Consider the following 25,537-nt stretch of genomic DNA (forward strand, 5'->3'; position numbering starts at 1 on the left):
TTTATACATAATGATAGCCTCCGTAGTCTTTAATGAAATCAAGATTCTCTCTACATATTAAATGAATAGATGTCAGAAACATCCTGATGCCATAATTGTGTCTGTGACTTGATTAATGATTTCCTGCTCTCAGACTGAAAATTCAGTATTAAGACCAGAAAGTCTTGAACTAGCCGTCTCCCTCAGTGATCATGTCTAACTTGGGGAGAGAATGTAGCCTAATGGCTAGGGCGGTCGTTCTCAAATCTTGGGAACCGGGTTGGAGCCTCAACACTGACACTCCGTATCCTATGATTCTGGGCAAATCACTTAATCTCCCCGTGATCAACAAAAGAAGGTGCCCTTGTCTAACGCAACTGGTGCGCATGTAAAGCGCTCTGATACCCGATACCATCGGGTCAAATTTGTGCTAAAAAAAACTACAGAGAAAAACAAATTGGAGAATCGCCATTCTCAGAGGTGTATGAAGAATAGGAACAGGGCAAATGATTCATTCTGATATGCAAAATAAAGCCTTATTAGGCTACAAGACATTAATCAAGATTTAATTAGAACCAAAGGAGTTCTATGACAGGAGGCGAGGATTATGCTCTACTTGCTTTTTCCCTTCTCTTTAACCCCTTCGCTGCGGCGCGAATTCTGCCGCAGCGCTAGGGGGGTTTGGGGTGAGCGCGGCACCGCCATGCTCATGACGGAACCACACCGTCACGAGTCACGGGCGAGCTGTGCTCATGACGGCGTGGTTCCGTCATGACTCCACCCACTTGCACTGATCGCCCGCACAGGCGGGGAAACAGCGCTGCGTGGGCGGAGCGGCCGCCAACGGCCGCAGCATGACGGAACCACTCCGTCATGAGCACACGGCGCCCGTGGCTCATGACGGAGTGGTTCCGTCAGGAGCATGCAAGGGGTTAATAGAATTGAAACTTTCCTTCATGTTTACTAGGCAATTTTTCATTTGCAATGGTACAAAATATAGGATAATTAAGAATCAGTTGTGTACAGGAGCTGTGTACATAAAGGAAAGAGGGCTTACGTACACAGTACATGGAAAAACATGTAGTATTTGTTAATTGACTATGGACAGGAAAAAAACAAGCTTTCATGTTAAACATGCTGTTTAAAAACAAAAGAGGTCAGTTTACTGGCACAGACAACAAAGAGAACTGTGAAACAAATTGAGGTACAATATATGGAACAGCCCTAGGATATGCCTTTTTCAGAAAACGCAATCTATTTGGCTGAAGTAATGGTATGCCTACATTTAAGCATGACTGAAGCCCACCTGAGGGGGACATGTTTGAAATGAAAAGGAAATAAAAGTACAAACGTGTATATGTTTCAGCATGGCTCTCGCCAAGAGTTTAGTGATGTTCAAATGGAAATGTTCAAAATCTGCTGGATAGAAAGGCAATTGAAAAGAATTTCATTCCCGGACAAAACTTGGGAAATTATTACATTTAACTGAAAAAAAATGAAAATTACAACAAACTTGATACCTGCATAACGCGTACCTTTTTGTTTCATACAACGGCCTTGAGAAATGTACTTGCTATGGCGAATCAGATTTTATTAGGGCTGGCTATGTTTTTTGGGCCTACTGTCTCGGTCTGGATAGGGAGCTGGAGCTGATGAAAAACGGGTGTTCTATTCATGCAAATAGTGAATGAGCAATAAAGATCGCTTTAAATTTTATGTTTTATCTTGTCACATTTGCTGTGTTTTCGAAGATAGAGGACAGATGTCAGCTTATGCTTTCTTACAAATTGCTGCTTTTTTTTATCCTGGAGTTTGGTGTTTACAAAATCCTCTAACTTTGCAATTAGAGACAGAAGAGTAAAGTGAACTGCCTGACAATCATGCTAGGTACAGGCAGTGTGAAACGAAAGGCTGTAGGCTGTCAATTGTTTTCTACACCCCAACATTTAAGTAGCTTGTAGATGATCTGTACAAATATTTCAAAATATATTTCAAGTTAGGAAAGCACTTTTTTGTAATTCTGAAGTGTGATGGAAACAAAGATTTAAATAGGATCAACCCGAATGAGAACACTTTACTTGATGATGAGCAAATCATAAATATTTTCTGAAACCTGATTTCCATTTCCGCACATTATCATTTGTATGCTATATAGTTTTATCAGTAAACTGCATGTCAGTGGGAATGACTGAGGCCATTTCAATGAAGATGTGCAGTTGGTAAATGTCAGTGCACTACCACATAAGGCTTTAGCAATACATTTATTAAAAGTGAGAGATTTTAATCATAACCGGAGAGACATTCCTGCTCCCGCCCTGATGACATTGCTTTTAGTGGACTAACAGGCAAGTCAGGGGTCATGTGGACCCTATATGTGGGCTAAATTTTGATTATGCATTGAGCATACGTTTAGTGTATTGAATCAAACAAAAGAGTTGTTCCGTAGAAATGCCAAACTCACATATTTGAAGGTTCCGTCATATGTGATAATACAGAAAAAGGTGATGATGTGAAATAAAATATTTGACTAGGTTCACATAATTTGAGACCAGTTTATGGATCAAGCACATTACAGTTAGGTTGAGTGGATTATTCAAGTCACTAGACCCACAGGTCTGGTAACATTTTTACGTTTTTGTGAGGCCTGAACAAAATAGGACAAGCAATAACAGACATGGGGTGTGCAAAGGGAGCGATGAATGACAAAAGACCACAGTGTGAATGATGTGATAGTTGACAGAAGAAAGCAGTGCTTAAGATGTAACTAATATGTTTTGTAACATACTTGTGTGCTTGGTGAACATATGCAACATGTGAGATCTAACAATTTCAGTGAATCTGACATTTCATCCTGGGCCATCTGCGATGTTCATGTACGTCCAAGATATCAATTTCCATATACTGTGCAAATTTAAAGCTGGATAGTGTTTTGTTCAGAATATATTTCGCGTTACGCAATCCTAATCTTGTGCAATATAATACTAACTCTCTACCCTTTTCAAAATTTTGGTTAAACAGAGATTGCAAATCAGGCAGTCTATCAGTTGGCCATGTCCCCTCTCGGAAGAAAAATTGGCAACACTTGGCATTTTTAGGCAGGATACCTGAGTGTTAGAACTGGTGGTCTCTAGTTGGCTGGGGTAGGTACCTTAGTCCAAATAGGGACCCTTGCTTCTAGTCAGGGAAAGTAGGGACACACTCTTAGATAACCCCTGCTCACCCCCCAGGTAGCTTGGCACTAGCAGCTAGGCTTATCTCCAAGGCAATGTGTAAAGTTTTTGCAACCACACTCCCAGTAACACAGTGATAACACCACAAATGGACACCACGCTGGTTTTATAAAAATAGCAGTATCTTTATCAAAAGGAAAACGATGAGACCAAACAATAGAAATCCAACGTATGCGTATTCGTAATATTTCACTTTGCCGGTTATTAGGCCAACAATCAAGTCAAACAAGCTTTATTCGGTATATGAGAAATATATCCATAAAAGCATTCTATATAAAAGAAAAATAAATAGTCGTGAATTTTACAATAATCAAATTATTACACCGATGTACATTCTCCTGTGACCTTTCCCCCTAATAAAATTATTTAAAAGAAATACATATTTCAACAATGGTATAGATACACCATGGCAATCAATTAATTTTTCATAACAGCACATAAAAACTACAAAATCTTAAAAGTACATTTGATATATTTTAAAAAGGCCAGAGTGTTCCAATCAGAGTGTATAAACTATTCTGTTTCATACACAAGTGATTAGAGATATAAAAATTCCTTCCTTCACTTGATGGCCAATCGAGTGAAGGCAATTACCGCATCACAAATTGAAACATGTTCTAAATTACAGACAAAATAATAAGAGGTTTCATAGGAGTACAGTTTGTTAGGCCAACAATCACTTGTAGGTTCTTGCGGTATTAATGAGCAATTCACGATGATCTAATGCAGTCCTAGTGCAATGCTGTGCAGTTCGTAATCCAGTTTGTTATGTAGTAATAAGACAGTCCTTACTGCAAGTATTAATGCAGTTCGAGATGCAAGAATCAGGCAGTTCGTAATGGAAGAATAATGTGGTTCGTAATGCAAGAATCAGGCAGTTCGTAATGCAAGAATCAGGCAGTTCGTAATGCAAGAATCAGGCAGTTCGTAATGCAGGGAATAATGCTATAAGCCAATCTGCGCAGTCAACTCGGGCACCACTAGGGCCCAACAGCAGAGACAACAGTCGTAAGCATAAAGGGGCGGCCCCGGTACCGCTGGGCAGGTACGGGCGGCTCGGGGACTCAGAGCGTCTTACGCGATGCAGTGGGAGAGAGATCGGAGCACTCCAGTACTAATCCTGCACGCCTCCCCAGGCCACACATGCTTGCAGCTCCCGACCGGAGTCCAAGCCTTACCTGGAGGGTGCGCTGCCTCGTTCTCTCTCCCCGCTCGTCGGACGTCCTGCTGGGCGGCCCTGACGACATTGCAGGTCCATTGCTAGGTGAAGCTGTTACCGGATGGGTTACGGCGCTGCCTTCTCCTACCTTGACGATCTTGGGCAGATTCCTCACGGCGAACAGCGATCACAATCCCTTTTACCTTACAACTTCCTTAGCTTCTGGAAATCCTTTAGCACATTGCAGCTCGGGCCGGCGGCGGTGATCCTCACTCACAGCCTCAGATACGATGACAGCTCGAGCCACAAACAGCAAAGCAGCAGCGTGGACGATGTTTCACGCTGCGGGGGCAATGCGGTCACAGGGCACCTCGTAAACAGCACCACGGACCACACAGCAGTCTCAGGGGTGCAAAAGCACATGCACCAAGTGTCGCCGAGACAAGGTTGGAAATGTTGATGTTCCTGAGTTTCCACAACAGGGGACCAGTTCTCCTCGGGCCCTTGGAGACAAGTTACTTCCGGACACAGCACACAGCAAAGTCCTCTCAAGCAGGGGGACACAGCACACAACAAAGTCCCTGGTCCTCTCCTTTGTCAAATCAGTAAACTGCAGGCAAGCCCCAGAACACACAGCAAGGGCAGTCCTTCTCTTCAGCTGTTCTCCTTTGGCAGAGGTTCCTCTTGATCACAAAGTAGTTTCAATCCTTTTTCAGTCTGGAGTTCAGGGGTTTCAGCTCTTACATTTATACCCCTAAATGCCTTTGAAGTCTTTGTGTTCAGGGAGCTCTGATCCCGGTCCAAACCAGTTATGGGTGCCTTCCTGCTAGTGCACACCTTCTTCCTTTGATAGTGAGGGTCTGGGCCCCAGACACTCCGCAGGAGGTGGAGCCATTCTTTTGTGGCAGCAGCACAGCCCTCCTTGCTTCAAAGAGGCTACTCCTCCCCCCACACCAAACGCAGGCCAGCCTGTGCTGTCTCACCTACTCCTCCCTGGTGTCAGGACACTCCCCAGACCTTGTCACATCCAAACCTAGACAGTCAATACACAACCGGACAGAGGCACACAGGATGGTCAGGACAAGAAACCAGCCACTTCTAAAAGTGTGGTTTCTAAACACACAATTTAAAAACCATCTTCATAGAAAGAGGAGTTATTAAATTCTGAATTCAGGCACACTAAACTCCATCTCTCCATCTTATGCCTATGGGAAGGTATGCTGGAAACATGGGACATAGCATTCCCCATTCTGTCCTATAGGCAAGATGGCCTTGCAACAATAAAAAATGAGCTTGGCATTATTTCACTGTCAGGACATGGTACACACCTCAGTACATGTCCTACCTTTCACATACACTGCACCCTGCCCAGGGCGGTACCTTGGGCCTACTATAGGGGTGTCTGATGTGCATAAAAAGTGAAGGATAAGGCCTGGCAAGTGGGTGCACTTGTCAGGACAACAAGGCAGTTAACAAACTGCACGCAGGCACTGCAGTGGCAGGCCTGAGATCTCTTTTTTACGGCTACTTATGTGGGTGGCACAATTAGTGCTGCAGGTCCACTAGTAGCATTTGTATTACCAGCCCTGGTACACATAGTGCACTTTACTAGGGACTTTACTACTAAGGCAAAGATACCAATTATGGACAACCAATTACCATACCACTTTATACAGGGAGCACTTGTACTTTGACACTGATCACCAGTTGCAAAGTGCCCAAAGCATCTAAGTCGGCAACACAATGTCAGAAAAAGGTCTAGGAGGAAGGCAAAAATGTTAGGGATTTTTAGCCAAAAAGGGCCAAGTCCAACACAGAGCAAGGCATATTTGCAAATAATTGGCCCCTACTACAAAAACTACTGAATGATGGAATATAGTGGACCCAGAGTACGTACAGACTAATTAAGCATATCCATCCATTAAGCATATCCATCCATCCATCTAGTTTCTTCTGTCTAAGCGAGTTCATGCGTGTGGCATTAGGATGCCCAGTCCTGACCTTACCATGACATTGAGACTTACATTACAACTCACTGAGGAGGCATAAGGCTGAAGGATGTCTGAAGGTTGTTTGTGTTCACAGCAGACTTGCCTATTAGATTAGTCTGCATTGCTTTTTTTGGGAGCGGGACTATAGTTAATTTACATTTGATGTTTGCATGTGACGTAAAACTGGAGGATTATCAGGCAGTGTGAAGCTCCCATGGTCGATGTAACGGAGAAATGCCAATTGCGCAATTCAGACCGGCTCATCGCCAAAGCCTAATATCGTGACAATTTCTGCGTCTACAATGAGGATACTCCAGAGTGATGGGGGCTAGGCACTTAATACAATTATTCTGAATTATTTTAAAAGATCATTTTCATAAAATACATATGAAATGGGAAGAGACGTGCATAGTTCCTTATTCTGAGATTTTATGAATGGTATATGATGAACTGTACATGGATCATGATATAGATCCTTCAAACTCTATCTCTTTCCACTTATGAAAGAAATCGAAAGCTTCTGCCTTCAAGAAAAACTCATCCACAAATAAACATAGCTACTCGATTTCCAACTCCCCTGGGATGCTACATGAAGAATGTCCTCATACATACAAGTTAGACATGCACCTCTCTCTCTCTCTTACCCTACCCCAAGAGTATTGTAGTTTCTTTTACTTTACATCAAAGTTTACATTCAATAAGCTTACATACAGATTTGCAGATGCAACTTAATCAACATGATTCTCAAAAGTGAGGCGTTAATAATGCATGTCTTCTTACAATAATAGACTATGACATAGTATTAAAGAAATATCTGCATGTGTTTGACCATTGTATGCGGTAAACAAAGAGGGCAGATGCAATACGTTTTCTCCTAACCTCTGCTTCCTACAGAGAAATGCTCTACTGTACAATTACTGTTTCACTGAGAAGTCCTGGTACTGCTTATAGAAACTTAACGAGCCCAACCATTATAAGTAGTTATGCCACATAACTGCTATGCTTATGTTCCAACCAAAATATAGCAGATGTGCTGAGAACTGCTGGAGCTGTGCATTAGTAGTGTAATAGCCCTATTGAGAAATGCTGCCATTAACTTTTAACAATTTATTATATCAGGCCTGCAGAAAAGTGTTTGTACTGATCATTAGGGGAACTGCAGCCCTATAAAGAAGTCCCAGAGCTGGCCAATGCAAGTACTAGGGGCTAGTTCTGCCTCGTTAAAAAATATAGCAGCTGCATTGAGGAGTGCAGTTACTGTCAATTAGTAGAGCAGTCACCCTGTGGATCAGTGCCAATAATTTAACATTAAAACTGTTGCAGCAATAGTGAGCTCCACCAGCACTAACGTTGCGTGACATAATGGTTGCACTCAAGAACATTGCACCTCAACTTCTAATTAACACTGCTCACATGGCCCTGACCTCTGTAACCCCATTCCCATTTACTGCCTTTTCCTCTCCTCTACCGCCCACCCAATCATGATAGTGACATTCCACAGTAAATGTCATCCCTATCCAAAAGTACAATCGACTATTTTTCAGCATTTTAAAAACTAAGTCCACAAAAAGTGCAAGCCTCGAAAAAACTTTCCTTAAAATCTTCACCTGAACATGTGCCAGTCCTTGAGGTAGAGACAACCCTTGGGAGAACAGTAGTTGTTTTGTATATAGTCCTTCCAATAACTAATGAATTCTGCAAGCGGAATCTGCTCCTTTGGATGGGAATTGTACTCTTTCACGTCACAGTTTGCAACGGGAACTATCACTTCCCCTGAAACAGAATTATTTAGAAGGCTGTTTATGAAAGAGAGACACAATGTGACATGAAACTTAGGCATTCAAAAGTCTCAAATCTTAATACAAGAGAAGCAAACTATACTTCGCAATTACAAATCAAAACTAGTTTCTTGTAGGTGACTGCTAACAGAGGACTAATTTGCATGGACGATAGGAGTAAATTACAGCGTGACTTCTGATGCAGCTGAAAAGCTTTAAGGATCCCTATGTGACACATAAACTAATTTTGAGACATTTCAAGTAATACATGAATAAACGTGCACCAACTATACGTTGAAGAGACATGAGAAATAAATGTGAGAAACTTGGTTACTGCATCATAAAAGCATGCAGATGATTGTAGTATAGATTAAATCATCATTTAAATAGGATAGGTTTATATTTCATTAATCAGCCTTAGCATAATTATTCTAACGTGTGATAGAATGGTAAAGTGTTGTACCTGTGTTATAATGTTCTTAACTATCGTATGGAGATAGTAGAATTCTGTAAAGAATTAATTAAATAAAACGTAATTTAGTTAACTTTGTGTGTGTTATTGAGGGTTTTCCGTTCTGAATTCCATCTTCTGCATATATACAAATTGCGCACCAAATGAGAAAAGCAAAAAGTGGTGCTACAGTCATATTGAGTGTAAACCTTCTAAAACCCTTAGACAATACTCTTCGTGTATGTGCTCATATAGAACACTTGAAACAAGGTTAATATTTTATCATGTGAATTAATTGTGCACATTGGTAATTTGAAATTGCAGTAAAATGGCAAAGTTACATTAAATCATTGCAACATAATGTTTAACATCTCTGAATGCTTATAAGTTGAAACGGGCTAATATAATATTGCTTTACCTCTTTGAAATGTATATTTCGCTACTTTAATCATGTATATTCTTAAATTGACTATATTCTAGGCCAGCATTTTACTATTGTGTACTGTCTTATACCTGTTAGAAGCTTTCTCAAACTTACATTGTGAAGCAAAACTACTGCTTACTAGGAGTTCTCACTCACTCAGAAGGACCTTTTGCAACAAAATTTGATACTTTGGGAACATTTGGTATGAGAAAATATCCTCTTGAACTCACTATCATTTCTGATGCTAAAGGATCATGTTTAACAGTTGACCTACAAAATACGCGATCAGTACCGCCTATTTCTATAATATGTTTCTTCCTTTATGTTGCATGACAATAATCTTGTATGAACTGACCAATGGACTGAGTGGACTGATACAATGAAGTGACCAAGGAGGTGTCACCCTGGAACTAGAAGAGTATATTATACATTATCTGATGAATGAGGGGGTTCAATACTGGTCGATTTGGTTCTGTTGGTTAGTTGGACCGATTCAAGAGAGACTGTTTTTGGCTTTCCTGCAACTCCTTCTGTTCATGCTCATCCCTTATGGACTCTGCGCGCTACCTCTTTTTGGACTGATGCAAATGCTGTGTGTGCCATTTATGGACTCCTTTTTCGATTGTACACTGTACATGTGCTGCCATGGTTCATGTCCTCACTGAACTCTCCTAACCCTTTTGTCACCTTATTGCAATCCCAACTAACTAGGCTATTCTGTACTCTTTGACAAAGAACTGTTTATTAATTAATAATGTGATGCCCTTAAATTGAAATCTTTGATCAACTAAATTTTAACTAAAAACTTTAGTCTACGGTTTATCATGACTTTCCTTTTAAATATGATTGAGCAGTCTGAATTTATTTATTGATGCCACGGGGAGAGATCAGCTCAGAGAAACCTCTGAATATCAAGTACTAATGTTATTGTTTTGTATAGCCCTAGCAGAATTATTGGTTTACATGATTGTGGTCTGCATAAACTTCTTCAGAAGGATCAGACCTGCAGTAATAATCCTTTGCTTGTTTAGTCTGGTTCTGAGAGTTACATACATGAACTTAACTATTAGCTTGTGATTCGGCCATCCTATTCCTGATCCACATTGGATATCTGGAAACTGGATCCCTTGTATCCAACCCCTCCTTGGCACAAAACAAGATCCATCGGAGGATCAAGTGAGTCACAAAAAATAGATAAGATAAAAGAAAAAGGGCGTGGTTTCCCCTGGAACACTTCCAAACTTGTTGAAACATATCTTTTGGACTACACACACTTTTAAGAATAAACGAGGTATGATGCAGAGGAAATCTAAAATTGTAAAACTCTAAAGTATGATTTTCAGGGTAGATTCGGAAAATGCTGTGGAAGAAGTGAACTTTTAGAAGGCAGAATGTGTGCAAAACTGCACCGTGAATAATTGATTAGACTAGACCCGCAAAGAAGAGTCATCATTTTCGAATCCTTATAACTGAATAAGAGAATGATCCAGATTCTGATTGAAAAAAATATATTTTTATTAAAGGCATGGCAATTCAAATGACTTGTCATCTAAGATGTCATACTGAGCCAGCTACATATCTTCCTTGCCCTGGCCCTAGGGCAATCCTGTCTTCGAACCAAGGCAAAACTCCTTGCAACCTGCCAAATACGACTGCTACTTAAAGCTCCATAAGACTTACTTGTACCCACATGTTATCACGACTATTTATGCTGACTCCTATCTAGGGAGCCGTACATACGAGCTCGTCTTCTGAAATTAAAAGACAATATTGTTGTTGCATGTTTTGACAAAAAAAGGTTTCCTTACCAAACTTCAGAAGCAGATGATCAAAATTAGGCCTGCCATCCTGAGTGACCCAGCGCTTCCTGCTTTCCCAGCTATCCGTGAACTTGGCGGAGAAAACACATGGGCGGTTAGGAAGAAGATAAAGTCTAAAAAACATTGAATATGTGAAAGTAACGGGATCATCTATGTAATCTATATGGTGTAAATCATAGCGTAGGCTGTTGCGAGTCTGGTCCAAATTCTGGTAAAAAACGAATGCCTCCTTGTCCATTTTTGGTCCAGTACTAGTCAATAATATTGAACCAAACGTTTAAGTAATACATGCTTCCCTGATTTTGCGCCGACTTATATGAAAAACTTTAATAAAAGATTAGGGTCTCAAAAACGTAACAAACTTGCAGAGTAGCACAAGCGGTAAATAATTGAACAGCTATGCAATTCACCTATAGTTACTGCATTGACAATACAAATAAAAATTGAACCAAACACTCGCTTCTTGGTGTACTTATTGAAAAGTGCAATTCCTAGCTAGTGTATAAAATGTCTTAAAGCCGCCAGCGTGTTGACCAAGTGAACCCTCACGAACCAAACTCTGCAACTCATCTGAACAAAAATGTAACTTCACATATAGCCACGACCACGGAACGTGTGCAATAACGACGTTAAAAACGGCTATGAATTTGGAATAACAACACGATCGATATGAAACACAGCTCTGAAGACTGCTGTTTCTGCCGGTTTATTTTCCGAAGGCGGAAGATAAATAAAGGTATTTACAATTCTCAATTGGGACAGGAAATATTCTAGAACGGCTCTCGTGTGTGTGTGTGTGTGTGTGGGGGGGGGGGGGGGTGACTGATTGACCTCTTCCGGGCTGTGGGATATTTTTGTTCCGGTGTACGGGTTCTTCCGGGTAGTCATTTTCTAACCAATCACAGCATTTTAAGAGCTGCAAAGCCATGAAGTCCCTCCTATTACTGTTGTTTGCCTGTCAATTATTAGAAACTAGCTTTCGAATTCCCTCTCCCTGTCTTCGTGTATTGAAGTCGGTTTGGAGTCCTAATGCCGAGACGTTTATAATCGGACGCATACCACAGGCAATCCGATTTTAAGAGTCCCCTGGCGGGAGGTAAGGCCCCTGTAAAGCAAACGTCCAACAGAATATCTTATTTTCTTGAAGCTCGGGTCCATGTCTGGAACACCCAGAGGATCACAATGCAGCAATACACTGCTCTTCACAGTTCCTCCCAGCACATGCTCTTAGGAATTCCAGGCACAAGTAATAACAGTTCTGAAATTCCTGAGAGCGTCCCTCGAGAATGGTACCTACATTTCTCGAGCTTCATGCGAAATATATAAACACAACATACCCTAGTTATGTGCCTCCAGCTTGACTGGAGAGAGAAAAAATACCGTAAGATGACAGAATGGAATGGAAACTGTTTACCAGTGCTTTAAATGGGGGGAAAATAGCGCAGATACTCATTTAAGTGTGGCGAGTGGGCGGAGCTAGGGGTGGGGCTAAAGGCAAGACATACTGATGCTTTTAGACTTCTATATTAGTTCCTTAAGAAATAATTGATGGACGGAATGCTGGACAATGCAAACATTCACCCCAGTCACAAGGATCTGGGTTTAATCCATCATTCTTTTGCTCACCACACCACCCCACTTTGGACCCAGCCATATGCAAATCAGTCTTGACCCTGTTCCTTGTGGGAACAGTCCAGCCGAACTGCCAAGCTAGATCCTGAGTGGGGCGGGTATGCCCAGACGTGGGTCCCGTGCTCTCCATGCTACTGGACTCGAGCTATCCTGGCTGAAGAGGGGTGAAACCCCGAAACCGGTCCTAGGATGCTTGTTTCCAGTCCAGGGAGGACCTGGCCTGGCAGTTCGGGCTGGACTGTTCCCATTAGGTGCAGGGAGAAGACTGAATTGCATATGGCTGGGCCCAAACTGGAATGGCATGGTGAGCAAAAAAACGATGGATTTAGGCCCAGATCTCTGTACTGGGGTGAATGTATGACATTGTTCTGCATTCTGTTCATCAATTGTTTTTGCATTTGACACCCCGAGTGGGATGGGTATGCCCAGACGTGGGTCCTGTGCTCTCCATGCCACTGGACTCAAGCTATCTTGGCTGAAGAGGGGTGAAACCCCGAATCCGGTCCTAGGATGCTTGTTTCCAGTCCAGGGAGGACCTGGCCTGGCAGTTCGGGCTGGACTGTTCTCATTGGGCGCAGGGTCAAGACTGATTTGCATATGTCTGGGTCCAAACTGAAATGGCACGGTGAGCAAAAAAATGATGGATTTAGGCCCAGATCTTTGTACTGGGGTGAATGTATGACACTGTTCTGCATTCTGTCCATCAATTGTTGTTTTTGCATTCTATACTAGTTGCAGCAAATACCAAAACGCATGAGAAATTTGTTTCTATAAACAAAACAGGTTAACTCGTTATACAAAGCGAAAGCCAAACACAGTGATATTTTAACAGTTCCTTGTGTTGTAATATTTCTCTCGCTTTTCTCTCACACAAAAAACGCACAGGCAAGCAGGTAAACAAACATACAGACACTTATACCAAAGAATCAGGTGGGATTAAAGCCATTTTAGCCTCGTTACCTCCCATGGCTTTCATTATTGTGCTGTCACTGGGCTGCCTCGATTCCTTACAGCACAGCGTGATGGTGAACACCCAGATATCATGCAAATGAGCCCACCCTGAGTAGCTCAGCGGGGGCTCAGCTCAGGGCTACAGAAGTGCTTTGGATGCCAAAAAGACAGGCTACCACCACTAACAGCCAATGTACCTACCCTTTCATGAGTACTGGTACTCTCCTCGGCAGTAGAGAAGTGCGGGTACTCAGAGTGATAAAAATAAGAAGTGCCAGGGCCCAGTACCTGTCAGTACCGGCCCATTTAAAGCACTGCTGTTTGCAGTCTGGAGTTATTGTGCAGATACGTAAGGTTGGCATTGGAGAGGAGTGGTGGGGGTCTGGTGCATAGGGATAGAAATATGTAAGTCTATGTTTGCCTTGGTCTTGGGGAATGAGAAGGAGTGAGATATTGACTGAGAAGACTTTTTTAAAACTCACTTGGTGCACACCACAAAACCAGTTTGTCTCTCTGGACTTTTTTAACAAAGCTAATCTAAAAATTACAAGACCAAAGATTCTTCACCCTTTGTTCCTGGTGTCTTGTTAGTGCTCTCTTTTTTTTGTCTCGACTGTGCAATATCGAATACTATTTTGATTCTCATCTTGGAAAGATATTGGACTCCACTGTTGCTGTTTTTATTAAAACTCATACTAACTTTTTTCAATGCTAATTTTATGAGCGCGCAATAAAATATCACTATAACGGATAGATATGTGTAAGTTTTACCCCTAAACCTACTTTTTTTTTGTGAGCGGACACAGTTGTGTGCCTCTTGTCTAAAATGAATGTAGCCATCTACGTATTCATCATGTTTAGTGTCCTCTCGACCTCTAGTAATATTATGTTTCAGTGTTTTACCTTTTTAGTAGGATGGAGCACAAGGTTTGGGAACTTTAAATTTGCAATGTGACTTTTAGACACAATAAATGGCTTATAATTACAGGACATTTGTCATAGCCAGTGGTCGAAGTGGGCGGGATCGGCAGGGCACGACGTGCCCCTACTTCTTTAATTTCATAGAGTCTGTTCCCCTACTTTCTTATTTTAAACAAGCTTCCCGGATGGCAGAAATCGCCAAGGACGATAGTTGAGGCGCAGCTTTTGGGGACGGGCGAAACAGGCAGAGAAGGAAAAGGACTCTGTCTTTTCCTTCGTGCCCACAGAAGACAAGGACAGTGTCCAGTTCTCCTGCCAGTGGCAGCTACCCCCACCCTTCTCTTTGTTCCCCTCTTCCCTCTCTTTCTGTCTCGCTCCTCATTTAGTGAAAACCTAGACTTCGAGAAACCGGTATTACCTTCTCTTTCCTCCTTTAGTTTATTTGCTCTCCTGTGAAATATATCCAGAAAAGAAAAAAACATTTTTGCTGGAAATGTCGTCTTTTTCTGCCATTTTTCAATTTCTAAGTGCGTTCTCGGGGTGTAGAGAAATAAGACATTCAAAATATGAAAAATAACTAACTAACTAACTAAAGCAAGACAGGGTGGTTGCAAGGTGGCCAGATTGAGTTATTCACCCCTAAACATGTTAGCGCCACTTTACAGTGTTTGCCAGTGAAGCGCTACTTTTGTTTTCTCGTCTCTGTTTGAAAAACATTGGGGCATATTAGCAACGTTTTGCGATAAATATCGCAAAGCGCGCTTAGCGCTCATTTTTGTATCGCCGGATATTGCTGGATTTTATCGCCGAGATAGCGCGTTATTAGCAACGCGTATCTCCAAGGTGATATTAAATCCAGCGATAGCCGTGATAGCACGCTGTATCGCGGGAAAACAAGCGATGATTTCCCTGCGATACTGCAATACTTGCTGATAGGCAGGCATGAACTCAGCCATGCCATCCACCTCCCATGTTAAAGATGGCTAAGTTGTATTTTCAGCAGGTGTTAAAAACCTGCGATACTGGGGGCTTAGCGCGGCTTTCAAGCTCGCATCGCGGGTCTTGTGCAGCCTTGCGAATATCCCGAAGCTGTGTTAGCGAGTGTTTGCCAAGGAGTTGTGTGGAGGAACTTACACTTTGCATGTTATTAGCGATGAATATCGCTGTCATGTCCTACTCTTAAATCTTTGCATTCGCTCTCGGTTCGCCAAAGAGGGCATTTTAAAATACTAAGTCTCACCCATAAGATAATGCATGGAGCTGGTCCACTTTATCTGGCAAAAAAACTTCAATGGTATGTTCCTGGACGCTCTTTGCGGTCTAGCACCAGATTTTTTCTTGCGTTACCACGCATTCGGACGGTACGCAATGGGGGCCGATCTTTTCCATATTTAACCCCTCTGCTCTGGAATAAACTTCCTTTGGAGCTTGCGTCTATAACCGACCATTTACTTTTTCGCAGAAAGCTGAAGACTTGGCTTTTTGCTCATTAAATTCAGGTACCTGAGCATGTCAGTCACTGTACGTTTCCTTTGTCTTGGTTGCAAGCGCCCTGAGACCTTTTAGGTGATTTGTGCGCTTTACAAAAATATTTGACATTGACATGCAAAGCGGCACCAAAACGGTCGCTTTCGCCATAAAGCTGTCGCTAACAGCTGTTAGCGACAGATTGCTAATAGGGCAATAGAAATATCGCCGCGTTAGCGGCAAAAAGTGCTGCTAAAGCGGCGATACCGCCCTTGGTAATATGCCCCATTGTTTTCCTTGGGTGGGAAAGTGCACTATTCCTGGAGATACTGAAATACCTGCTTGGTGGGTGAATTGGAAAACAAAATGTGTACAGCGGCTGTGTGTTCACGAATGTTGTCTTTTTAAGCCATACTGCTTACGTTTCGCAAGGATATAAGCAATGGGCATTGAAACGGGTCCCTTCAGGGCCCTGTAGTCATGGCCTTAACTTTTCAGGCAAAAGCACTCACTAATTTCTGAATAATGAGTGTAAAAAGAAAAAGATAACCATGTTGTTCCTGCTTACATTTCACATGCTTTACTTAATCTTGCATTCCCTATGAGTGTTTGCTTTTTCTAGGATGTTGTTAATTTTTTTTAGGCAGCATATTGCTCTTGTCTAGCACGTAATGTGAATTGAGCCACATCCAGGTGTTTATGATGGGTCAGTGAATTGCGCGTTTCTCTCAGTGGAGCAATATGGTGTTCAGTGGGGAAGAGGATGTGGCACTATGGTCCGAGCTGCTGAATTTGGAACTGGCGAACCAGGTTCAGCCTTCATGACCAGTCCACCAGACCACCCCCCCCGAAGGAGCAAATTCCCATGCTAGACCTTAGAAGACCCCGCAGATCTTAAAAGCCCTGGTGTCTTAGCACCAGCAGGTGAACCCCAGCAGTGGCAAGTGTGGGTTGACCTTGAAGGCCAGTCTGCCACAATTAATTCTGAAGTTCACCTCCAGTCTTGCAGGCAGGCCTATCAAGCAGCACACCATAGAGTGACAGTGACTCTGTCAATGACGTCATAGGACCCTTGAGCAGGGTGGCTCTAGGGCAATGTGACCGCACCAGGCGCTGACCAGCCGCAGTCCGTGCAGGTAACAGTGGTGGGGCAGAGGGGCCAGGTAAGGAGGGATTTCGAGGGACGATGCAGAGGGAAAATTAAATAAATAATTAATTTTCTCTCTGCATCGCCCCTCGAAATCCCGCCTTACCGGGCACCACCGCTGTTTCCTGCACAGACCACAGCTGGCGCTGACTTCAGGTGGGGGCGTCGTGTTTGCAAGTATAATATGGTTTTAAAAGTACTTGCTGCCTCCTTCCTGTCCTCCGACAATTTTCGGCAACAATAAAAATGTCATGATAACTCCAGTGATTAACGTTCTTAGTAGAGAGAGATGATATTTTTGTCTAGTGGACGTTTTGACGGAAGTACAGAGGGTTGATGTGCCTGCTGCTAAGAACATGTACCATGCAGATCATAAAGTGCACATAATGTAAATAGGTCAGTGGGTTACTGCTTTTGTCAGAGAGACCCTATTGTTACTTGCAGTTAATAAGTTAAAACCTTAACATAGAACAGTGAGCTATTAACTATCATGTAAGAGCTGCATGCAAACTGCAAGGTATAAATTAGAGCGTTATGGTTTTACCCCCCGTTTTCGATTATCCTAATGTTGCAAAAAAGGCTTCATTTGTGGTAGAAATCAATTCTGATTATTAAAGAGAACCCCCAACCATGGTATTACGTTTTGAATTCTGAGTTTGTGTTTCACCAGACCAATCACTATTAAACTATGCTGCCTACTAGTATGGTTGTCATGTGACTCCTACACCTTGTAGTCCTTTGTCTTATGTAACTTTTTCTATACAGTGATTTACACACATATGAATGATTGTCTCTTTGTAATATGTGTGATGTAAGGTGCTCTGACACCCTACACTGGTATTAGTGGTGCTGTAAATTTTCTGATACCTTATTATTTTGACATTTTTACACATGCTAACAGTCTCTGAAAAAATGTGTCCTTATTAGTACCAGTGAAACATACAACTGGAGCAGAGAGAAAGGTGACCAGTCAACCTTTGCAAGGGGCCCTCCACTTCACAGCAGCACAAGTCACATTTGTTTGTAACTTTCGATCCGTTTGAGCAATAAACAATTTATTAGGTCAAATCTTCAGATTAAGCAGCAGATGATGTATTATGTGGCAAATATGGCAGAGCCATAATTATGTGGAAAACATTTGCAAACTAGGATATTTTGCCATTCATATTTGAACTGCTCTTGTGGAAAAGGGGAGGAGAAGTGCTGATGACAGAAGCTCCACCATGGCTGGGAGAAAAATGACTTGCGATTCCATTTTAAGGATATTAGGGACATTCTGTGATTGGAAACATATCCCACTTTGTGAATGTATTTTAAAGTTAATAACTCATATTAAACCTTAAATAAACGTGCATCGATTGGTTAAATTGAATAACATAATAAGATGTAACCGGTTAGTGAAATGGGAAACAAATACTAAAAATTGGGATAATTTGCTCTTTCAGCCACACCCCTGACTCCGCCCACTGACCCAATCCACGGGTTATTCCCACCCTCTGATTCTCCGCCCACAGTTCCCCTACTTTTTTCCCCCCACTTCGACCACTGCTCATAGCTGATTTCCGCCTTTATCTTTTCAGGTGCTGGCTCAGGTGTACAAATACATCGCCAAGCTCCCCGCTATAATATGTCAAGAACTAGGTGGGAGGATAGAGGCTCCCAGCAGATGCAGGAACCTCACTTATTGTTTCACCACCTGAACATGGGGAAGTTTAATTCTTATAATGTCTTCTTGACAAATGTTCCCAGATTAAAACAGGGTATTAGAGAAGACGAGGATTCACTTATAAACAAAACGACACATTGGATTAGAACCAAACGACAGTGCCTCTCTATAATAAGATCCGATATAAAAAAAGCTGAACGGATCCGACAAGAAGAGGGGGACATGGACGACATAAAACTAACTTTCCACTCAAAAACTATCGCAGATAATTTGATAGCCATGAATTTACGAACGCACTCTTTTTTTTACTCTAAAATTAGTTTTAGACGAATAAAACCAGCACAGATAGACGCAACACTGTTCTACAACCTATGGAGGGGCCAAACAGTTTCAAACCCATACATTGACTGAATGGGCAGGCAAGGATGAATATAATATTGGGAGGCACATCTAGTCCAATAGATGGGAACAAATGCATAGCAGAATCGGTTTCTCTAGCTAGTCAGACTGCCCATCTAGAGAGTAAAGACCTTCAAGGAAGAGGGGCAATTAATGTCCCTGAGATAGAGAGGCCTGGCAGTATAACTATGCTTGACCAATCTTCTAATACGTTAACCCACCTAACACCGGAATGCATGAAGGTAGTCTCCTGGAATATAGCGGGGCTCTCACAAAAACTTAATGAGCCAGATTGGCAGAACTATATTGGCAATTTCGATCTATGTCTCTTTCAGGAGACCTGGGCGAGAAAGCCATTATATAAAGTAGGTTAAAGAACATTCAGTATAGAAGCCCTCCAGTCAAATAGAGGTAGACCGTCAGGTGGTCTTCTAATTTGGAGAAAAAATCAATATAAATGCAATTATAGAAACTGTGCCCGCTGATTCAAAAGATATCCTGGGTTAAAACTTAAGTTTCCAAATAAGTCCCAGTTGTACCTCTTTAACATATATTTAAGACCGAGGGTGCGTTCGAAAGAATCACTGCTAATACAACAACTTGAAGAAGTTCTTGAATCTATCTAACCAAATGGGACCACTATAGTTGGGGGGGACTTCAATTGCTGCTACAAACCTATTACGGGATTAGATACCATCTTTGAGGGAAGACTTAGCAATGGGGATCCGGCTTCTTAAGGTAGAAAAAATGGTGGGATGCTCTGTATCGGCTATGCAATTATTCCATTTCACTCTAGAGAAAGGTCTAAGGGCATGTAATGGTAGATTTCCCTCAGACCCTGAATGCTCAAATACATTTTCAGGAGGTAGTTCTTCGTCTCGAATAGATTATGTAATGATAAGTGTAGCACACTCGGCCTACATACAGGATTTTAAGGTTGACAAAAGAAGCGAAAGTGACCACTTCCCATTGTGTTTAGACTTAATAGGAAAATGGTTTCTGACTCATGTAACCCGTCTAACTGATCCGGGGGCAGAGATCATACTGCCCTTAGTGAGTAACAACCGTAGGGCAGTTAGGTGGCCCACTATATTTGACCAAGTCGAACCCCTCACCAATATATACAACATTTTTAGTGACCTTTTAACCTCATATTTAGAGTCAGGCCCTGACAAATACACCTATAACTCAGATTCACCAGAGGCTAGTAGAAAATATGAAACTCTACCTAACCAAATCCCAGCCTGGAACTGGCAATTGTAGGGGCAAAACGCAGCCGTCTAATCCTTGGTTTGATGAAGAATGCGCAGTGGCCAAACAACGTCTTTTCAGGGTTATAAAAGTCAACGAAATAGTTGAGATTAGACATGAAAGAAACTAATATAAGAAAACCCTGAAAGTAGCTCGTAGAAATTGGGAAGACGCTAGCTGGCAGGTTTTGATAATAGCTTCAAAGGCCGGTGATCAGTCCTTATTTTGGAGGATTATAGCTCATGAATGAATGAATGAATGAAATCTAATTTGTAATGCGCTACTAAGCCCGATGGGCGTCAAGGCAGTAAAGTAAGGAATCCAATTCAAGATCACTTTTTAGATCCTTGTACATGGCAAAGACATTTTGGTAATCTATATGATACCACAAATGTGTTGTATAGAGATCCTTTAAGTAGTACTGAGGGGCCCCTGATTTTACTGAAATTGCGCCTTTACAGTTTAGCATGGAAGACACCTGGCTTTCTATAAATGCTATCAAGTTATCAAAAGCACCAGGACCTGATAAGATACTAGGGGACCTTTTAAAACACGCCCCAGAAGTATGGGCACCATATATAAATCTTTTATCAATGCATTTGCCATGGGACAACCAATTCCAGAATCCTGGAAGGGCTCGGAGATTGTCTCGATTCATAAAAAGGGCAGCAGGGACGAAGCCGCCAATTATAGGCCCATAAGCCTGATAGATGTAATACAAAAAGTTTATGCCAAGCAAGTCTTAGATAAGCTAAATTACTGGATAAATGAAAATAATATACTCTCGTCAGGCTGGTTCTAGAAGGAAAACTAGCACAATAGATCAAGTCTTTAGACTTGTAACTCTAGCCTAGAAATATACAAAGTTGAGAGTCGCCCACCTTTATGTTGCTTTTATTCATTTAAAAGCAGCATTTGACTCAATTCCTAGGGATGGACTTTGGAAAAATCAGCTCCAGCTGGGGGTCTCGGAAAACATTCTACTCCAGCTCATAAGGTTACACTAGGGCAATTTTGCAAAGGTGCGCTGGGGCAAAGGGGGGGAACTCACTGATGAGATCCCAATTAGGAGAGGGGTGTGTCAGGGCAGCGTCCAGGCGCCAACCTTGTTCATTTTATAGGTTAATGATATGGTCCAGTTCCTTCAAAAATCCCAACATGATTCCCCAAAACTTGGAGGGACCCATATTTGTGCGTTAACATTCGCAGACGACACAATCTTGTTGTCCCAAACTCCAAGGGGCGTACAAAATCTTTTAAATACGCTTAATGACTATTGTAAACTAAAAGGTTTGGAAATAAATTCTATGAAAACAAAATATATGTCCATGAGGCCCCATAAATGTTTTAAAAACAATATAGCATCGAACGGAGTGACCTTAGAGCGTGTCTCCAGCTTTGTACATCTAGGGGTCACCATTGATTCAAAACTTTCATGGAACCCACAGATAAAGAAATCAAAGTCTATTTTAATGCAAAACTGTGCCCCTATTGTAAAAAAGCAATATGTGACCATGTCAAAGGCTGTAACCCCGGCTCTGGAAGTTTATAAGTCCAGAGCCCAAACTGCTGCCCTGTATGGCTCAGAGTTTTGGGGGGGCGAAACCCTTTCACTTTTAACAGTGGGAGAAAATAAGGTTTTAAGAAGGTTTATGGCTCTTCCCCAAAACACCCCTGTGATCCCTTTAATGTATGATCTGGGTATAAAATGACTGGAACACATGGAGATCTGGAGAACACTGTCATACTGGATTAGAATCTGGTCTACAGTGGAACTAGTAACATATAGACAAAGTCTGAGTGAGTTGCTGTCGCTTGATCTCCATGTCACTTCTCCCTGGTTGTCCCATATCCGTAAGCGGCTCTTTGACTTAGGTCTGGGCAGATTTTGGATAAATCAGAGTCTGCTGACGCCTGACTCAAAGCAGGACATTAACACCATTTATTGGAATTTTATCTGGCACAAAGTCACCTTAAACAGCACATCAGAAAGGCTTACTACACAATTCCTGATGTTTAAGACTACTCCTTGTTTTGAGTCGTTTCTGGACGGAATTGTACCCCAACTGGCACAGACATCAAATCTGAAATTTAGATACGGAACACTTCAGATAAAGGCTTTTACATCAAAATGGGTAACGCCACAGGGGGGGGATAAGGATTGTAACAGCTTGTCATGCCAATTGGGAGTTAAAGATTATATCGCACACGTCTTATTCTTCTGCCCAGCATACGTAAATGCCAGAAGAAAATGGATAAAACCATTAGGCAGAAGTTTGAATGTTAGAAAATATAATGAGATGTTGTGAATATTAAAAAGTGATAGCTCTAAACTCATTGTATTCGGCGTTAGCAGATTTTTACTGGCCGCTAATTTTGTAAGGAAAAAGAAAGGGTTAATATTTAAAAACGTTTTTAATCATAATAGTTTAACATAGTGGCTGACCTTTGCATTAGGGCATTTTGCACTTGGGTACAGGATGTGTAATATAAAATGTGAACGCTATAAGCTATGAGTAGAATTGATTGAAGTATATTTCGCTTTTTATTAACTGCGTTTTTAAAGAAGTCCCTGTTAATTTGCACACGCACTTCTTAGCACAATCTGCAAAAAATGTAAATAGGGAATTATGGTTCATTAACAAGATTAACTGAAGATTATAAATTGTGTAATTATAGTGTTCTCTCACAAAATGAGGATAGTGCTAAATGTAAATGTAAATAATAAGATAAATAATGTACTGTATGTGTTTTTAGAAATGTTTGATAATACTTATCAAATCAGGGGCATTTCTTAAGCGCGCAAATCACTCGAAAATCTCATTCAATACTTAAATAATGCTTTGATGATTCTATGATTCGAATAAAGAACTTTTGAATTTGAATTTATAATATGTCTTCCTGTATAACTGCACTTGAAGGAAAACTGGCCCACCTAAATTATGCTGGGATTGTGTCCAACAGTAGATTAATATGCACACACTGGTTTCTTCTAAACAGCAGTGGGAACAGCTGGAGACTTGTCCCAGCCATGTTCCTCAAAAGCATGCATGAACAGCATTTCACAGTTTGACAGCTACCCACAATACATTGTTACTGACTGCCCGTTTGGCCTCATTCTTCTATGCCCGCGACCCTAGGCATGAGAGCCATTATCACTGAGTAGCAGCTTCCCTAATTGCCACACGATGCACACTTGAAAATGCCTTCTGCCTAATACTGTCCATACATCTGAGCTCAGCTTATCACAAAATAATACTTCAAAACTTCTCTTGTATGCTCTTAAATATAAGATCTACAAAAGAATATGAAGAACTTTTGTAGTGATGTAAAGCCTTAATGGGCTTCTAGTCTGAAGGATGATAGAGCACGTATGGTATTACATGGGAATTTACAGTGTCTTTCTGAAGGTCATCTGATTTTTCTCAATGTATATGTATGTTGCAAACACATTTCAAGGGATGTCCGTTGTCAATCAATCAATCAGGGAGTTTTAAGCGAGCTACTCACCCGCAAGGGTCTCAAGGCGCCTCTTCAGCTCCGGTCGGTCAGAGAGCAGATACTTGGCATAATTCCCTTGATTAAAGATATTTTCTAAATAAAAATAATACATTAATTTATTGTTTCTTAAATATAACATTTCCACCCACCTGGAATACAGGTCCATAAGTGCAATTAAGTATGTGCCGCATGTTTCCCACAATGTTCTTGCTATGTTTCTTGGTGTGTGGCAATGTAATGCTTGTGTGCACATCTCTGAGGGGTGCGCGCAACGGAGACATAATTTGAATCACTCTGACAATAAGAGTGTAGGTGTTACTATTTCCTGGTCCACTTTTCACAAGGCCATGACACTTGTGCTCCTGAAAACATCTAATAAACTCACAAGTATCTAATTTAATAAATGTGCCAATCAGGTCACTGTGCTATGGAGCATGCATTTAAGGTACTGTGAGGGTCCATCATATGCCTATCAGCCCACAGGACTTCTTCATTGACTATGCCTAGAGAAGGTGATCCAGTAATGGGTGCATCCATCATCATTTGCTCACACGCATTCATTGGGATTTCTATCATGTTGTTCTTCACGAATAAATGCCTAAAGTGCAGCACGTGCTGCACCTGTGGAATCAGTTGTTTGCCAGATCAGGTAATAGTAATTGTGGCTGTCAGGAAATGGCTCAAGCGGACGGCCCAACGGAAGGTCTGAGGAAGAATATGGCTGAAGTACACAGATCCAAGGTGGAATATGCCTAAAGTGAACAGATTACTTTGTTCATGCCCTACACCTTCCCCTTTCTCTCCAGAAGCAGTTACCTCCAAATGTAAGATCATCTTTTTGTACACTTGGCCCCTTCTGTTGCACTCTCCTCGCAAGTCTCTGTACCCAACCTTTGATGCATGTGTTGGTCCCTTCTCACAAGTCTCTTTACCCAACCTTTGATGCATGTGTGACAATGGTATCCAGATATTACAAATTGTTGATGCTCTTCTTGAAAGAAGACTGTCTCTCCCACTCTCTCAGATATGCTCTCTACGTCAGCCAGTCACCTGCTGCAAAAGTCACTTTTTCAGTTCTTCTACATCTTTTTGGTTTGCTTTCTGACAAAATGCTCTTACTCTTTCACAGCTACCATTGCTCTCTTACTCACTTGCGCTCCTCTTTTTCACTTACTTTTTCTTTTGCTCACTCTTTTACTCAGACACACTCTCCTACTCATTTATCCTCTCTCAAATTGTTGAGGAGTAACCATTTAAACATAGCTGGGGCAAGTACTATTAAAGAGCTGTAGAACCATGCCATTACGGTACAGTTAAACTGCTCCTAATAATAATAATAATCTTTATTCGGCAGTAGATTCAGCCATAAAAGAAACAGTTTAAAAAAGACTCAGCGCATCAAATCCATTTAATTTCTGCATACAACCATTTATACTGGTTTATAAAATACCCAACAAACAGCTAAAAACATTAAACAGGGGCTCGGGGGCCATAAGCAGACGTTGATAAACAAAGGTAGCGCATAAATAGTCAACATTAATCAACAGAGATTTGTTACATTTATAGCAGCATAGCATTGTTCAAATACAGAACGAATAATAAGCCTCTAGAGCGTCTCAGCCTTAAGACAGATCTTAAAAAATTGATTACACAGAAATGTGCATAAACATTAGGTAAACGCTGTAAAAACAATAAGGCGACATGAATATGTCTAAACCTCAAATCTTTTAAAAGCCCTTTGAGAAAAGCTCTTCTAGAATGCGAGAAATA

The 25,537-nt window shown here is 41.5% G+C and overlaps 2 protein-coding genes across 2 annotated transcripts in view; one reads left to right on the forward strand and one right to left on the reverse strand.

Annotated features, from left to right (window-relative positions):
• JMJD4 (jumonji domain containing 4) overlaps positions 1-11,532 on the reverse strand; it is a 60,849-nt gene extending 49,317 nt beyond the window's left edge. Inside the window, exons 1-2 of the mRNA XM_085628759.1 lie at positions 10,821-11,532; positions 7,967-8,132 (exon numbers count right to left, since the gene is read on the reverse strand). Coding sequence (XP_085484885.1) covers positions 7,967-8,132; positions 10,821-11,070 — 416 coding nt within the window. The 5' untranslated portion in view covers positions 11,071-11,532. The remainder of the gene's footprint in view (positions 1-7,966; positions 8,133-10,820) is intronic.
• Positions 11,533-11,718: 186 nt separating this feature from the next.
• The window catches only part of SNAP47 (synaptosome associated protein 47), a 172,420-nt gene continuing 158,601 nt past the window's right edge, over positions 11,719-25,537 (forward strand). Inside the window, exon 1 of the mRNA XM_085628760.1 lies at positions 11,719-11,928. The gene's annotated coding sequence lies outside the window, so the exon portion shown is untranslated. The remainder of the gene's footprint in view (positions 11,929-25,537) is intronic.

The sequence above is a fragment of the Triturus cristatus genome, chromosome 10 (genome assembly GCF_964204655.1).
Source record: "Triturus cristatus chromosome 10, aTriCri1.1, whole genome shotgun sequence".
Taxonomy (NCBI): Eukaryota; Metazoa; Chordata; class Amphibia; order Caudata; family Salamandridae; genus Triturus; species Triturus cristatus.